Below are 15,247 nucleotides of genomic sequence, written 5' to 3'. Positions count from 1 at the left end.
CTTACTCAAAACCTCACCAAGGAAAGGCTGAGGTTAGAGGAGGAGCTGAGGAACGTACGCCAGGAACGGGATGATTTACGCAGCAACAAAAACAGCAACGAGAGTGAACATATGGCCCAAATCTCAGCCATACAACTCCAGCTTCAGAGCTCAAATAAGCGAAGCCTAGATCTCCAGGGCCACATTAATGAGCTGACAAAAGAGAGGGAAAATTTAAAGGCGGAAATAGCCAAAATCCAAAAGCAATACACGGAGGTATTTTTGTGGAAAATTACATTATCAAATCCACCAAATTCCTGTAAATGCTGCTTCTGCTGCACACTTCTGCTGTACTTTGCTTTATAACTGTGCATAATCTGTCATCAAATCACGTACCTCACCTCCCAAATAATTCATTCCACGCATCTGCTTTCATGCTTCATGCTTAGAGATGTTTTTGTGTCATGGTTCAAGTGGTTAAATGTATAGTAATATTATGTTCTTGTTTTCTTTCCCAGACATCACTGATGATCCACGAGTCTCAGACACACTACAAGGAGATCCTACAAGAGAGGGATAGTCTCCTGGCCAAGCTTAAATTGCTGGAAATGGACAAAGGGAAGCAGCAGCGTTCCGAAGAAGAGCTGAGCCGCATCAAGCTGTCACTAGAATCAGAGCTGCGTCAGAAGCAGCGCCTGCAGGAGGAAATTGACAAAATCCGTAAAGATTTTAACTACTGGAAAAGCCAATATGAGATAAAGGAAGGTCAGATTAAACAGTGCCAGGCAGATAAAGACAAGGCAGAGAGAGACAGGGCTTCACTGCACAGTGAGATCACAAAACTGACTGCTGAGCTCAGAAGCGTGGAGGAACGCTACCGGAGTCGGATACAGCGCTCCGAGTTTGAAGTATCTGAACTCACCCGCAAGCGAGAGGCTCTGGAAATGGAGCTGCGGAAGCTGCAACAACGTCCAGTTGGCTTCAATAGGCAGACTCAGACAGATGAGAACGTGGCCACAGTTGACCCATCAAAGCTTGTTTTTGATGGCATTCGCAGAAAGGTCACAGCTCACCAGCTGTGTGACTGTGGGATCATCGATAAAGCTACCCTTGATAAGCTGCTGAAGGGCCAGATCACAGTGTCAGATGTTTCAGTGGGAATTCAGTCCAGTCTTAAGGGTACAGGTGTTATTGCAGGTGTTCAGAAAGATTCCCAGGGCAGAATGCCAATCGCAGAAGCTAAAAGTAAGAACATTCTGAGTTCACATAGTGCCATAATGTTGCTGGAAGCTCAAGCTGCCACTGGCTACATGATTGATCCAAAGTTTAATGAGAAGATGCCAGTAGACACGGCCTGCTCAAGAGGTATTGTTGATACTGAGGACAGGGACGTTCTCGTTACAGCTGAGGCTGCTTGCACGGGGTTCAAGGATCCGTTCACAGGAAAACTCTTGTCCGTTGGACAGGCATGCAAGAAAGGTCGACTTGACAAGGAGAAGGCCATTCGATTGCTCCAGGCTCAAGAAGCAGTGGGAGGTATAATTGACCCTGTGCTAAGCGTATTTCTACCCAAAGATGTTGCCTTAGACCGTGGCTTGATTGATGAAGAGCTTTATCGTGCACTAAACAAAAAGCCAGCTTGTTATATCGATCCAACAACTGCAGAGAAGATCAGCTACGGTGATTTGAGGAGGAAGTGTATCACAGAACCTGCAAATGGCCTTCTTCTGCTCTCTGTGACCGAAAACTCAGATTTTGTTAAAGGAATCCGTGGCAATGTCTCACTTACTGAGCTTGTAAACTCCAGCCTTATTACAGAGGGAGATTTGGAGCAGGTGAAACGAGGCCTGCTCACAACTAAAGATATTGAAAATAGGCTCAAGATGTACTTATCTGGCTCTGGCTGCATTGCTGGCATTTATGATGAGGCTCAGGATAGAGTCCTGCCTTTCTACCAGGCCATGAAAGAAAATCTTCTCCGTCCAGGAACGACGTTGGAGCTTCTGGAAGCCCAGGCTGCCTCTGGCTTCATGATTGATCCGGTCAATAATGTCTACCTGACAGTGGAGGATGCATGGAAGAGAGGCCTAGTGGGTAAAGAATTTAAAGATAAACTGCTATCTGCTGAGAAGGCTGTGACTGGTTACCGCGATCCCAGTACAGGGCAACTCATCTCACTCTTTCAGGCTATTGAGAAAGAGCTTATTGAAAAGGGGCATGGAATTAGGCTTCTGGAGGCTCAGATAGCCAGCGGTGGCATCATCGATCCTAAAGAGAGCCATCGCATTGATGTGGAAGTGGCTTACCGAAGAGGTTACTTTGACCGTGAGATGAATGAAATTCTGACATATGAAGGTGATGATACAAAGGGCTTCTTTGACCCAAACACTCATGAAAATCTCACTTATCTGCAGCTCCAGAAGAGATGTATCAAGGACCCCAGGACCAGTTTGCTTCTGCTGCCTCTGAAGGACAAAAACAAGCAGAAGCAGCAGTCAAGCCAAAAGAACACCCTTCGCAAGAGGAGAGTGGTGATCGTAGACCCCGACACAGGCAAAGAGATGTCTGTTCGTGAGGCTTATCACAGAGAGCTGATTGACTATGACACTTTCCTGAATCTTTCGGAACAAGAGTGCGAGTGGGAGGAGATCACCATCACAGATTCAGCTGGCAAGACTCGACTCGTTATTGTTGACCGTAAAACAGGTACACAGTATGATGTCCAGGACTCCCTAGACAAGGGCCTAATTAAGAAAAGTGCCTTAGACCAGTACCGCTCAGGAACCCTCACGCTCACCCAGTTTGCTAATCTCTTTTCAAGCAGAGGCACAGGTTCTGAGCTTTCCATCTGCACCAGCATTCCAGAAGATGTTACGACCTGCAGTAGCCCCACTGAAGTTACACCATCTTCTCCAACCGTCCGCAAACGCTTTGCTAGTGTTTCCATCACTCTCTCCCCTCCTTCTGATATACTGGATGACCAGAGCCCTGTGGCAGCCATCTTTGACTCAGAAACCTTGGAGAAGATCACAATAAATGAAGCTCTGCGTCGTGGAATAGTCGATACCATCACGGCGCAGCGGCTCCTGGAGGCCCAGGCATGCACTGGAGGTGTCATAAACCCTGCCACTGGCAAGAGGCTCTCTCTGCAAGATGCTGTACATCAGAGCATCATTGATGAGGAAATGGCCAACAAGCTCAAACCAGCTCAGAAAGCTTACTTTGGATATGAGGACATAAAGACCAAAAGGAGAATGTCTGCTGCAGAGGCCATTAAAGAGAAATGGTTGCCATACGAGGCTGGGCAGAGGTTCCTGGAATTCCAGTACCTGACTGGAGGACTGCTGGAACCTGAAAGTGGTAAGAGAATCAGCATTGAAGAAGCCATACGAAGAGGATGGCTGGATGGTAAAGGAGCCCAGAAGCTGCAGGACACAAGAAACTACTTGAAGAGCCTCACCTGCCCTAAAACTAAGCTGAAGATTTCATATAAAGAGGCGATGGACAACTGCATGGTGGAAGAGAACAACGGAATGAAGATGCTCCAAGCCACATCTATGTCCACCAAGGGAATCAGTAGCCCCTATAATATCCCCTCTGGACCCAACTCCCGCTCTGGGTCTAGAGCCGGATCCCGTGGAAGCTCCAGGAGCGGATCCCGGCGAGGCAGCGTGGATTACACCTCCTCTACTTACACTTACAGCTCTACCACTTCTTATACTTCCTTCCCTTAACATCTTCAAACATGCGTCTGTAAGGGCTAATCATTTTTCCGTATGCAACTACCACATATTCCACATATAAATATATATATCAAACACTATTAGATTAAACTAGGGTTTGGGAATATTATACAGGACTCTCATGGATTATGGATTATCAGTTACCTAATCAGCTTTCTTTGGGTTATTAGATTATTATTCTATCAGATTATTAAACTTATCATTTTTAGGTGCTTGTTTATCTGTCCTGCATTTTTAATCAGTAGATTTTTACTTTGACTTTATACATTAAAAAATTCACATAAAAAAATCACATGTATTGAAATATCCAGAAAATGTTTTATTTTCCTAGTTATTTGGAACTTGATTGAAGAGTTTTACAGAATTAGAATTTCTACAATCAGAGAAATTAATTAGAGTAACTTTATTATCAGGGTAAATGAGTATATCTTTTTATAAATAGAATTTGAAGAAAGTCAAAACACTGTTTGTACTAACCAAAGATGACCAATGATAAATAAACGTACTTTCCACCTGTTTGGTGTAATTTGTTGTTCATTTTTGTGATGGTGCCATGTCAAGGTTTAAGAAATGTTAATAAAGCATCTATGACTGAAGGGATTGTGAGGTCTGACAGATTAAAAAGCGAATATTGTGATTACTGATTAGTGAAATTACTAGAAATGGCACAAATATTTTTATAGTAACTAATGACTAAGGATTAAGCACTGTTCAGAAGTTCATTGAGTTCACACACACTGAGGGTGAGATCAGACTGAGTGAGGAGCAGTGTTAAATCCAGCACCACTGTCTGACATTTCTCACCGAAACTCTAGATGGAAATACTCTTAAAAACAACGTGGAATGTCATTCAAGGACAATATTAAATACATAAATATAATTAAAGCACACTAACTGTCTATCAGATTAGACAGATCTACATCAGAGACATTCCTGATATCTTTATGAACAGAATTATAATAAATGTAGTTTCTCAGTGAGATGACCGCTCGGTCAGCTTCTCCTGCCTACCATGGTCAAAGCATCAAACTAACACCTTGCTGACCTCAAATCAGTCTTTTCACATTTTTGGATGGATGCAGCCGGTCAGACCAGAGTGCAGGATAAAAACAGTCCTTGTGTTTATTAACTAAAAATAACACAAACCACACAACATAACCAACATAAGATAAAATGAACAAAACACAAATACCTGAAGGTGTCACTGAAAACAAAGACTTCTAACAAAAAAACAAACACAACAACAAGCAATGACTGGACAAAGACACCAGAGGGCAGGAATAAACAAGGCAACACATTAGAAACAGGTGACAGGACACGTGACATTCAACAGGGTATAGTAATGTACCTGCCAGTCTGCCCCCTGGTGGTCTGTCAGGGAATTGCCCCAGTAATTCCTGACCAGTCTGAATGTGGAGATCTGAAAATCCAGTTCAGCAGCTGCAGAACTCCGGACTGAACATCAGGAACTGCGATAATGTAAATATTCTGTTTAATACTTAAGTTTTAACTGTTTTAACTGAGATGATGATGATGATGATGATGAAGCAACTGACATTTAATCACTTTCCAACGCTGTGATTCAAGATTCAAGATTTCAAGATTCAAGAAGCTTTTATTGTCATTTCAACCACATATATCTGACGCAGTACATAGTGAAATGAAACGTTTCTCCAGGACCTGGTGCTACAGAAACATACAACAACAAGTTCAACACAAAACACCACCACAGAGCTAGGACAGAAGTTTGTCTTAGCCACGTAAAGTGCACAGTGTGCAGCTAGGTGCAAACAGAGCATAGACAAGACAGTGCAAAAGACAATAAATACAAGAAAGACAACACAAAAGAACACAGGACACTTAGCGCTGAAAAGAAATAAAAGAACGTGTACTGGAATGTAAGTGAAATAAAATAGATAAAGTGAAATGATGTAAAAAAAAAAAAAAAAAAGTATTGTGCAAAAATATTGTGCAAAAATACACAGCAGCAGTTGAGGTAGTGCAAATAGAATAAACATAAATATAACTATAGCAGCGGATGACAGGTAGAGGTAGTGCAGTAAGTAATGAACAGAATAAATTATGTGTGTGTGTGTGTGTGTGTGTGTGTGTGCGTCCACACAGTCAAGAGAGAGTGTGTGTATCTGTGTGTGAGAGACAGAGTTAATATACAGTTCAGTCCTGAGTGAGAGTGTGTGTGTGAGAGAGTGTAGAACAATTCAGTCCTGAGTGAGAGTGTGTGTGTGTGTGTATGTGTGTGTGTGTGTGAGAGTGTAGAACAGTTCAGTCCTGAGTGAGTGTGTGTGTGTGTGTGTGTGAGAGTGTAGAACAGTTCAGTCCCGGGTGTTGAGGAGCCTGATGGCTTGAGGAAAGAAACTGTTACACAGTCTGGTTGTGAGGCCCGAATGCTCCGGGACCTCTTTCCAGATGGCAGGAGGGTGAAGAGTGTGTGTGAGGGGTGTGTGGGGTGTGTAAGAGTGTGTGTGTGGGGTGTGTAAGAGTGTGTGTGAGGGGTGTGTAAGAGTGTGTGTGAGGGGTGTGTGGGGTGTGTAAGAGTGTGTGTGAGGGGTGTGTGAGGGGTGTGTAAGAGTGTGTGTGAGGGGTGTGTGGGGTGTGTAAGAGTGTGTGTGAGGGGTGTGTGGGGTGTGTAAGAGTGTGTGTGAGGGGTGTGTGGGGTGTGTAAGAGTGTGTGTGAGGGGTGTGTGGGGTGTGTAAGAGTGTGTGTGAGGGGTGTGTAAGAGTGTGTGTGAGGGGTGTGTGGGGTGTGTAAGAGTGTGTGTGAGGGGTGTGTGGGGTGTGTAAGAGTGTGTGTGAGGGGTGTGTGGGGTGTGTAAGAGTGTGTGTGGGGGGTGTGTGGGGTGTGTAAGAGTGTGTGTGAGGGGTGTGTGGGGTGTGTAAGAGTGTGTGTGAGGGGTGTGTAAGAGTGTGTGTGAGGGGTGTGTGGGGTGTGTAAGAGTGTGTGTGAGGGGTGTGTGGGGTGTGTAAGAGTGTGTGTGAGGGGTGTGTAAGAGTGTGTGTGAGGGGTGTGTGGGGTGTGTAAGAGTGTGTGTGAGGGGTGTGTAAGAGTGTGTGTGAGGGGGGTGTAAGAGTGTGTGTGTGGGGTGTGTAAGAGTGTGTGTGAGGGGTGTGTGGGGTGTGTAAGAGTGTGTGTGAGGGGTGTGTGGGGTGTGTAAGAGTGTGTGTGAGGGGTGTGTGGGGTGTGTAAGAGTGTGTGTGAGGGGTGTGTGGGGTGTGTAAGAGTGTGTGTGAGGGGTGTGTGGGGTGTGTAAGAGTGTGTGTGAGGGGTGTGTAAGAGTGTGTGTGAGGGGTGTGTGGGGTGTGTAAGAGTGTGTGTGAGGGGTGTGTGGGGTGTGTAAGAGTGTGTGTGAGGGGTGTGTAAGAGTGTGTGTGAGGGGTGTGTGGGGTGTGTAAGAGTGTGTGTGAGGGGTGTGTGGGGTGTGTAAGAGTGTGTGTGAGGGGTGTGTAAGAGTGTGTGTGAGGGGTGTGTGGGGTGTGTAAGAGTGTGTGTAAGGGGTGTGTGGGGTGTGTAAGAGTGTGTGTGAGGGGTGTGTAAGAGTGTGTGTGAGGGGTGTGTGGGGTGTGTAAGAGTATGTGTGAGGGGTGTGTGGGGTGTGTAATATTGTGTGTGAGGGGTGTGTAAGAGTGTGTGTGAGGGGTGTGTGGGGTGTGTAAGAGTGTGTGTGAGGTGTGTGTGAGGGGTGTGTAAGAGTGTGTGTGAGGGGTGTGTAAGAGTGTGTGTGTGGGGTGTGTGGGGTGTGTAAGAGTGTGTGTGAGGGGTGTGTGGGGTGTGTTAGAGTGTGTGTGAGGGGTGTGTGGGGTGTGTGAGGGGTGTGTGGGGTGTGTAAGAGTGTGTGTGAGGGGTGTGTGGGGTGTGTAAGAGTGTGTGTGAGGTGTGTGTGAGGGGTGTGTGGGGTGTGTAAGAGTGTGTGTGAGGGGGGTGTAAGAGTGTGTGTGAGGGGTGTGTAGGGTGTGTAAGAGTGTGAGTGAGCTTTGTGTGGGGTGTGTAAGAGTGTGTGTGAGGGGTGTGTGGGGTGTGTGAGGTGTGTGTGAGGGGTGTGTGGGGTGTGTAAGAGTGTGTGTGAGGGGTGTGTGGGGTGTGTAAGAGTGTGTGTGAGGGGTGTGTGGGGTGTGTAAGAGTGTGTGTGAGGGGTGTGTGGGGTGTGTAAGAGTGTGTGTGAGGGGTGTGTAAGAGTGTGTGTGAGGGGTGTGTGGGGTGTGTAAGAGTGTGTGTGAGGGGTGTGTGGGGTGTGTAAGAGTGTGTGTGAGGGGTGTGTGGGGTGTGTAAGAGTGTGTGTGAGGGGTGTGTAAGAGTGTGTGTGAGGGGTGTGTGGGGTGTGTAAGAGTGTGTGTGAGGGGTGTGTGGGGTGTGTTAGAGTGTGTGTGAGGGGTGTGTGGGGTGTGTGAGGGGTGTGTGGGGTGTGTAAGAGTGTGTGTGAGGGGTGTGTGGGGTGTGTAAGAGTGTGTGTGAGGTGTGTGTGAGGGGTGTGTGGGGTGTGTAAGAGTGTGTGTGAGGGGTGTGTAAGAGTGTGTGTGAGGGGTGTGTAGGGTGTGTAAGAGTGTGTGTGAGGGGTGTGTGGGGTGTGTTAGAGTGTGTGTGAGGGGTGTGTGGGGTGTGTGAGGTGTGTGTGAGGGGTGTGTGGGGTGTGTAAGAGTGTGTGTGAGGGGTGTGTGGGGTGTGTAAGAGTGTGTGTGAGGGGTGTGTGGGGTGTGTAAGAGTGTGTGTGAGGGGTGTGTGGGGTGTGTGAGGGGTGTGTGAGGGGTGTGTGGGGTGTGTGTGAGGGGTGTGTGGGGTGTGTGAGGTGTGTGTGAGGGGTGTGTGGGGTGTGTAAGAGTGTGTGTGAGGGGTGTGTGGGGTGTGTGAGGTGTGTGTGAGGGGTGTGTGGGGTGTGTAAGAGTGTGTGTGAGGGGTGTGTGGGGTGTGTGGGGTGTGTGAGGGGTGTGTGTCTGTCCTCACTATCCCCTGAAGGGTCTTGTGATCTGAGACGGTTCAGTTCCCAAACCAGGCAGTGATGCAGCTGCTCAGGACGCTCTCCATGGTCCCTCTGTAGAACACAGTCAGGATGGGGGAGGGAGATGGGCTTTCCTCAGCCTCCACAGGAAGTAGAGGCGCTGCTGGGCTTTCTTGGTGATGGAGCTGGTGTTGAGTGACCAGGTGAAGTTCTCCGCCAGATGGACACCAAGGAATTTGGTTCTCTTGACGATCTCCACAGAGGAGCCATCGATGGACAGTGGAGAATGGTCACTCTGTGCTCTCCTGAAGTCAACAACCATCTCTTTGGTCTTGTCGACGTTCAGGGAGAGGTTGTTGGCTCTACACCAGGCTGTTAGATGTTGCACCTCCTCTCTGTATGCTGACACGTCGTTCTTGCTGATGAGACCCACCACGGTCGTGTCATCGGAGAACTTGATGATGTAACTGGAGCTGTGCATTGCTGCACAGTCGTGAGTCAGCAGAGTGACCAGCAGTGGACTGAGCACACAGCCCTGAGGAGCTCCAGTGCTCAGTGTGGTGGTGCTGGAGATACTGCTCCCGATCCGGACTGACTGAGGTCTCCCAGTCAGGAAATCCAGGATCCAGTTGCAGAGAGAGGGGTTCAGACCCAGGAGACTCAGCTTCTCAATCAGCTGCTGAGGGATGATTGTGTTGAATGCTGAACTGAAATCTATGAACAGCATTCGAACGTAGGAGTCCTTACAGTCCAGGTGTGTGAGGGCCAGATGGAGGGTTGTGGTGATGGCGTCGTCCGTGGAACGGTTAGGACGATACGCAAACTGCAAGGGGTCCAGCGAGGGTGGTAGCTGTGACTTGATGTGCCTCATGACGAGCCTCTCAAAGCATTTCATCATGATTGGTGTGAGTGCGACGGGACGATAGTCATTGAGGCAGGAAACCGTGGACTTCTTTGGCACAGGGACGATGGTCGTTGTCTTGAGGCACGTTGGGATGAAGGAGCTGCACAGCGAGATGTTGAAGATGTCAGTGAAGACATCTGCTAGCTGCTCTGCACACTCCCTGAGAACTCTGCCAGGAATGTTGTCTGGTCCAGCAGACTTCCGTGGGTTAACTCTGCATAGAGTTCTCCTCACGTCAGCCGTGGTGATGAAAACATGTTTAAGACACAGAGTCGAGCTCTGACCAGTTTCTCACATCAGAGGCGTTTATGGTTTTTATCAATCCATTTATTTGGATCTTCCTGTCTGAAGACTGCCTGAAGATATTATATTCTATAAATGTTCTAAATTTAAAAAACAGTTGGTGAAATTATTCATTATAATAATTTATAATAATTATTATTATTGTTGGTGTTATTATTATTATAGTTCTAATTTTTTTTAGTAATTTAATTTTCTTTAATTTAATTTTAAGTAAAATCCTGATCCTTTGCTTATTAATTAATGAAGATAAAATGAAAGTAAACATCTACAAGGTGAAGTTTCAGGAGAACATTTCAGCACAGAGACAACAGAAAAGTGCAAATTTCTGTATTTTTGTTTTCCTCTAAGACTTCTGTGACTGTGTAATGTATAAGTAATGTATAATGTTCAACTTTTTTAAGGTCATTTCTGTCCATTTTTGTTTTTAGTGACAGAAACTTTGGTGCATTCCTGAAAATTACTGTCCTTTAGTATAAAGAAGGTGGACTTTAATAAGTGTGAGTGCAAATACACACACACACACACAGTGTGTGTTAGTAAACAGCTTTATTTTTTAGTTTTTATTTGCAAATACACACACACACACACACACACACACACTAACGTCTGGGACCCCCGCCCTATGCGGGGCTCGACCCCAGACGCCCGTGGTGTGTGTGCGCACGCCGGCACACGGTGTAATGAGACCCACACAGAGACACACAGTGTGTGTTAGTAAACAGCTTTATTTTTTAGTTTTTATTTGTTGGGTTAATTTTTAGGGTTAATTTTTTATTTTATTCCTTCAGCAGATTAAATGTAAAAGAGTTCAAATGTTATAAAATAAAAAGTATAAAAAATGTAAAACAGTGTATTATCAGCAGCACATTGTATTTTTCTTCTGCCTAAATATTTTTAACACAAAAGATATTAGATATCACAAAAATATTCATGAAAATGTACAAATGGAGCTTTTCTGTAGAATTAAAACAGAATAATTTCCAGTGAATTTTCTTTTAAAGTCAGCAAATTTCAGAAGAAATCCTTTAATCATGTGACCTCCATGAGAACGAAGGGTCTGAAACTAAACACCTCTATGGAGCTTTTCTTCACAGTTCAGGGCATTTTCCTGAAATGACTTCACACTGAAATTGTAGCTAAAATCAACACTATTCAGTAGATCTGACTGTTACACTGCAGCATCTACACACACACACACACACACACACACACACACACACACACAGTTGATTCAGTTCTATTTCTCTTGAGGTTTTACTAAAGGACACCAAGCAGCTTTGCAGAAATCTGGATGTAGATAAAGTCTTCTGCTTTTCTCTGGTTTGGAAAACACTGAGAGTTACAGAAGCACAGGCAAGAACACAACCAACAGCCCAGGGGGTGGAGCTTCAGGCTGTGCATCTCCTGCCTTTTGACATCACCCAGGTGGGAGGAGCTATATCAGGTCTGACTCCACTCCCTACATTTTTTTTTTCAGTGATCTCGAGAAGGGAACCATAAGAACTGAAAGATGTCCTGGAGAATGAGAACGTTCCAGGCATTAAGCTGTCATGGGGAGTGGAATTCTACTGCCCCCTGGTCACCATGGTCTCCACAGCTGCCCCCTGAGGTGGACATGAACCACACTGGAGATGAAAGGAGTCAACCTCCCACTGCTCATCAGTCTGTGTGTGAGGACTGCTGGGAACAGACACTGGGTCCATACACGCTGAGCTGTGCAGAAGATGTGCATGCTGCAGGGAGTGGTGGAGTGACCAGGGTCATCTCTGATAAACACCTGACCAGATGAGCAAGCAAGCACATCCTCATCTCATTGCTCACACTCTCACAGCTGGACAGGAAGTGAGCCACATCGTGTGCACATGCACTGAATCCTGCTCTGTAACTCTGGAGCACTGTGGGAAAGACTACAGGCATCTCACTGACCTGCTAGTGGACTTAGAACAGAGACACGCCCCTGTTCTAGATCAACTCCGCCCCCAGGTTTGTAACTGAGACACGCCCCTGTATTAGATCAACTCCGCCCCCAGGTTTGTGACTGTGACACGCCCGTTTTAGATCAACTCCGCCTCCAGGTTTGTAACTGTGACACGCCCCTGTTTTAGATCAACTCCGCCTCCAGGTTTGTAACTGTGACACGCCCCTGTTTTAGATCAACTCTGCCTCCAGGTTTGTAATTGTGACACGCCCCTGTTTTAGATCAACTCCACCCCCAGGTTTGTAATTGAGACACCACCCCGGTTTAGATAATCTCCGCCCCAGATGTGTAACTGAGACACACCCCTGCTTTACCTAAACTCCACCCCCAGGTTTGTAACTGAGACATGCCCCTGGTTTAGATCATCTCCACCCCCAGATGTGCAACTGAGACACACACCTGATTTACCTAAACTCCACCCCCAGGTTTGTAACTGAGACCTGCCCCTGATTTACCTAAACTCCACCCCCAGGTTTGTAACTGAGACACGCCCCTGATTTACCTAAACTCCACCCCCTGGTTTGTCACTGAGACACACCCCTGTTTTAGATAAACTCCATCCCCAAGTTTGTCACTGAGACATGCCCCTGTTTTAGATAAACTCCACCCCCTGGTTTGTAAATGAGGCACGCCCCTGTTTTAGATAAACTCCACCCCTGTAGTTGAAAGATTTTTTAAAATATTATGATGAAGTTTTTCTCACCAGATTTCTGTTTGATGTTTCTGATGTGTTTCACTGTCAGTTCCAAAATGTCTGCTTTCTCCAGTTTGGTATGTTGTGATGTCTGCAGAGGAAACACACACACACACACACACACACACAGAGTTAACCCCATGCTTGTGTGTGCTGGTCAGTGTGTTGTCCTGCTGAACGCTGTGTACTGACAGGTTTGTGAAGCGTCTGCAGGACCAGGTTTTTCAGGCGGCTCAGACTGCGGTTCATTTGAGCTCGTCTTCTTCTCTCCATCAGCGGCTTCGAAAGCTTTAAAGCATAAAAATAAACATTACATTAAAAATTCACTCTTCACAGGACAGGAAGATGAAAGAGTTCATTCAATTAAACTGCATTTACTTTCAATAGTGACTTAAACCAAACTCAAGAAATGTATTTAAAAGCTTATTTTTTATTAGAATTCATTTCACATCATTTGCTGAACAAACTAAATGGGAGTGTCTTTATACTGAATATGCAAATTTAAAAAAAAGAGTGAAATGTTTATAATTGTAATTGTCAAAAATGTAATATTTGATTGTAAATTCTAAAGAAAAGTTAAAATTAGGTAAGATATAACTGATTTTAATCACTATATATAATATATATATATATGCACTTTTGTACATGGCTCAATGGCTCAGGATAAGAGCACCTGCCAAATACCAGAAATGTAAATTATTATTATTATTATTTAATTAATTATTTTTTACATTTCACAGTAATAAACAAAATTTCTATATTTTTACTGAATAATGCTTAAGGTATAATTACTAAGGTTTGTGCAAATGAGTAAAAAGATTATAAAGAGAGAGTTTACCTTTCGGACGTTAGACCTCAGACGTGTGGAGCTGCTTCTGTTTTCCAGAATAGAATCAGACATCCTGAGTGATTATCTTCACTATAAATAATCTACAGTATAAATAAATAACAATAATATGAAAGAATGGGTAGTGTAGTAAATATAAATAATAATATGCTCTAACTACAGTGTGTAAAAGATTATTATTATTATTATTATTTGCAGTGGGTTGGTTTCTCTCCCTGACCTCCTGCTGAAGATCCACCACTCGAGACTGACCACACGTCCTGACCAATGGAGATATAATCCCCCAATCCACCAATCAGGAGGAGGAACAGAGCTTCGCCTCTGACCTGCAGCACACCTTCAGACCACAATGCTAACAAGCTCAAGCAAAGATGAATATTATCTTTAAACACTCTTTATTTTTATAGTTTATTCTTTAAACAGGGACAGGGGGAGGGGCAGGGGCGGGGGCGGGGGAGGGGCAGGGGGAGGCGGTAGCTCAAGTGTTTAAGGCTCTGGGTCTTTAACTGGAAGATCGGGGTTCAAGCCCCAGCACTGCCAAGCTGCCACAATTGGGCCCTTGAGCAAGGGTGCTGCATCATGGCTTATGACTTATATATTAGAGATATATTTTTCCCACAAAAAAGTCATTTTATCCAGCAAAACTTCCATGAGGTCGGAAACGAGTATGTAATTCCCTGACAGCGGGAACAATGCGGCCATTCTTCTTCTCCCTGTTTTCCCATGGCTCGATGAGAAGGCAGGGTTTGGAGGGAAAACACAACCCTTTCCCTTCTGTCCTTCTATTCCATATGCACCACTGACCTGTCTCACGTTCCTGTCTGTCTGTCTCTTATAGAGCGCGCACACTGATCAGGCATAACATTATGACCACCTGCCTAATATTGTGTTGGTCCCCTTTTGCTGCCAAAACAGCCCTGACCTGTCCTGCACTGTGTATTCTGACCCCTTTCTATCAGAACCAGCATTAACTTCTTCAGCAGTTTGATCAACAGTAGCTCGTCTGTTGGATCGGATCACACGGTCCAGCCTTCTCTCCCCACGTGCATCAATGAGCCTTGACCGCCCATGACCCTGTCACCGGTTCACCACTGTTCCTTCCTTGGACCAACTTTGATAGATACTGACCACTGCAGACCGGGAACACCCCACAAGAGCTGCAGTTTTGGAGATGCTCTGATCCAGTGGTCTAGCCATCACAATGGTCCTTTAGGTCAAACTTGCTTAAATCCTTACACTTGTCCATTTTTCCTGCTTCTAACATCAACTTTGAGGACAAAATGTTGACTTGCTGCCTAATATATCCCACCCACTAACAGGGGCCATGATGAGGAGATCAGTCTGGCACTGGTCATAATGTTATGGTTGATCAGTGTACCCTCCACATTTAGCTGTACCCTATATAACAGACACGAAGCTGATGTAACACTGCAGCCTAAGTCATCAAAGTATTCATGGACAATGTCCATCCATTTTCTATACCCGCTTTATTCCGAATTAGGGTCACAGGGATCTGCTGGAGCACACATTGGGTAAAAGGTAGGGGTACACCCTGGACAGATCACCAGTCCATAACAGGGCCACACATCCATACACACTCACAGGCAATTTAGAATTACCAGTCAACCTAATGTACATGTTTTTGGATTGTGGGAGGAAACTGGAGTACCTGGAGTAAACCCATACAGGCACAGGGAGAACACGCAAACTCCACACAGAAAGGCTTGTTTGAACTTGGGATTCGAACCCAGGACCTTCCGGCTGTGAGGCAACAGTGCTAACCACTAAGTCACCATGCTGCCCATGTCGTAATCAGATAAGTGGAAATTGTAGATACATTGTAGCAATGT

At 45.5% G+C, this 15,247-nt stretch overlaps 1 protein-coding gene and 1 long non-coding RNA gene across 3 annotated transcripts in view; one reads left to right on the top strand and one right to left on the bottom strand.

The window, feature by feature from the left end:
- The window catches only part of dspa (desmoplakin a), a 33,784-nt gene extending 29,536 nt beyond the window's left edge, over positions 1-4,248 (top strand). Inside the window, exons 23-24 of one of the 2 annotated variants that reach the window (XM_058394824.1) lie at positions 1-255; positions 498-4,248. The exon at positions 1-255 is cut by the window's left edge and continues 1,572 nt beyond it. In XM_058394824.1, the coding sequence (XP_058250807.1) occupies positions 1-255; positions 498-3,713 (3,471 nt within the window). In that variant the 3' untranslated portion in view covers positions 3,714-4,248. The remainder of the gene's footprint in view (positions 256-497) is intronic. The other variant, XM_058394825.1, reaches the window with a different exon arrangement.
- A 7,129-nt stretch (positions 4,249-11,377) lies between these two features.
- Positions 11,378-13,740, bottom strand: LOC131356687 (uncharacterized). Its single transcript, XR_009205054.1, has 4 exons — positions 13,618-13,740; positions 13,389-13,425; positions 12,743-12,838; positions 11,378-12,641 (listed from the first exon to the last, which is right to left on the bottom strand). It is a non-coding gene; the product is annotated as an uncharacterized LOC131356687 (long non-coding RNA).
- Positions 13,741-15,247: the final 1,507 nt, after the last annotated feature.

This window comes from Hemibagrus wyckioides, linkage group LG07, assembly GCF_019097595.1.
Source record: "Hemibagrus wyckioides isolate EC202008001 linkage group LG07, SWU_Hwy_1.0, whole genome shotgun sequence".
In the NCBI taxonomy this organism is placed as follows: domain Eukaryota; kingdom Metazoa; phylum Chordata; class Actinopteri; order Siluriformes; family Bagridae; genus Hemibagrus; species Hemibagrus wyckioides.
The sequence above is the reverse complement of the archived record's forward strand: the minus strand, read 5'-3'. Positions and strand labels throughout refer to the sequence as shown.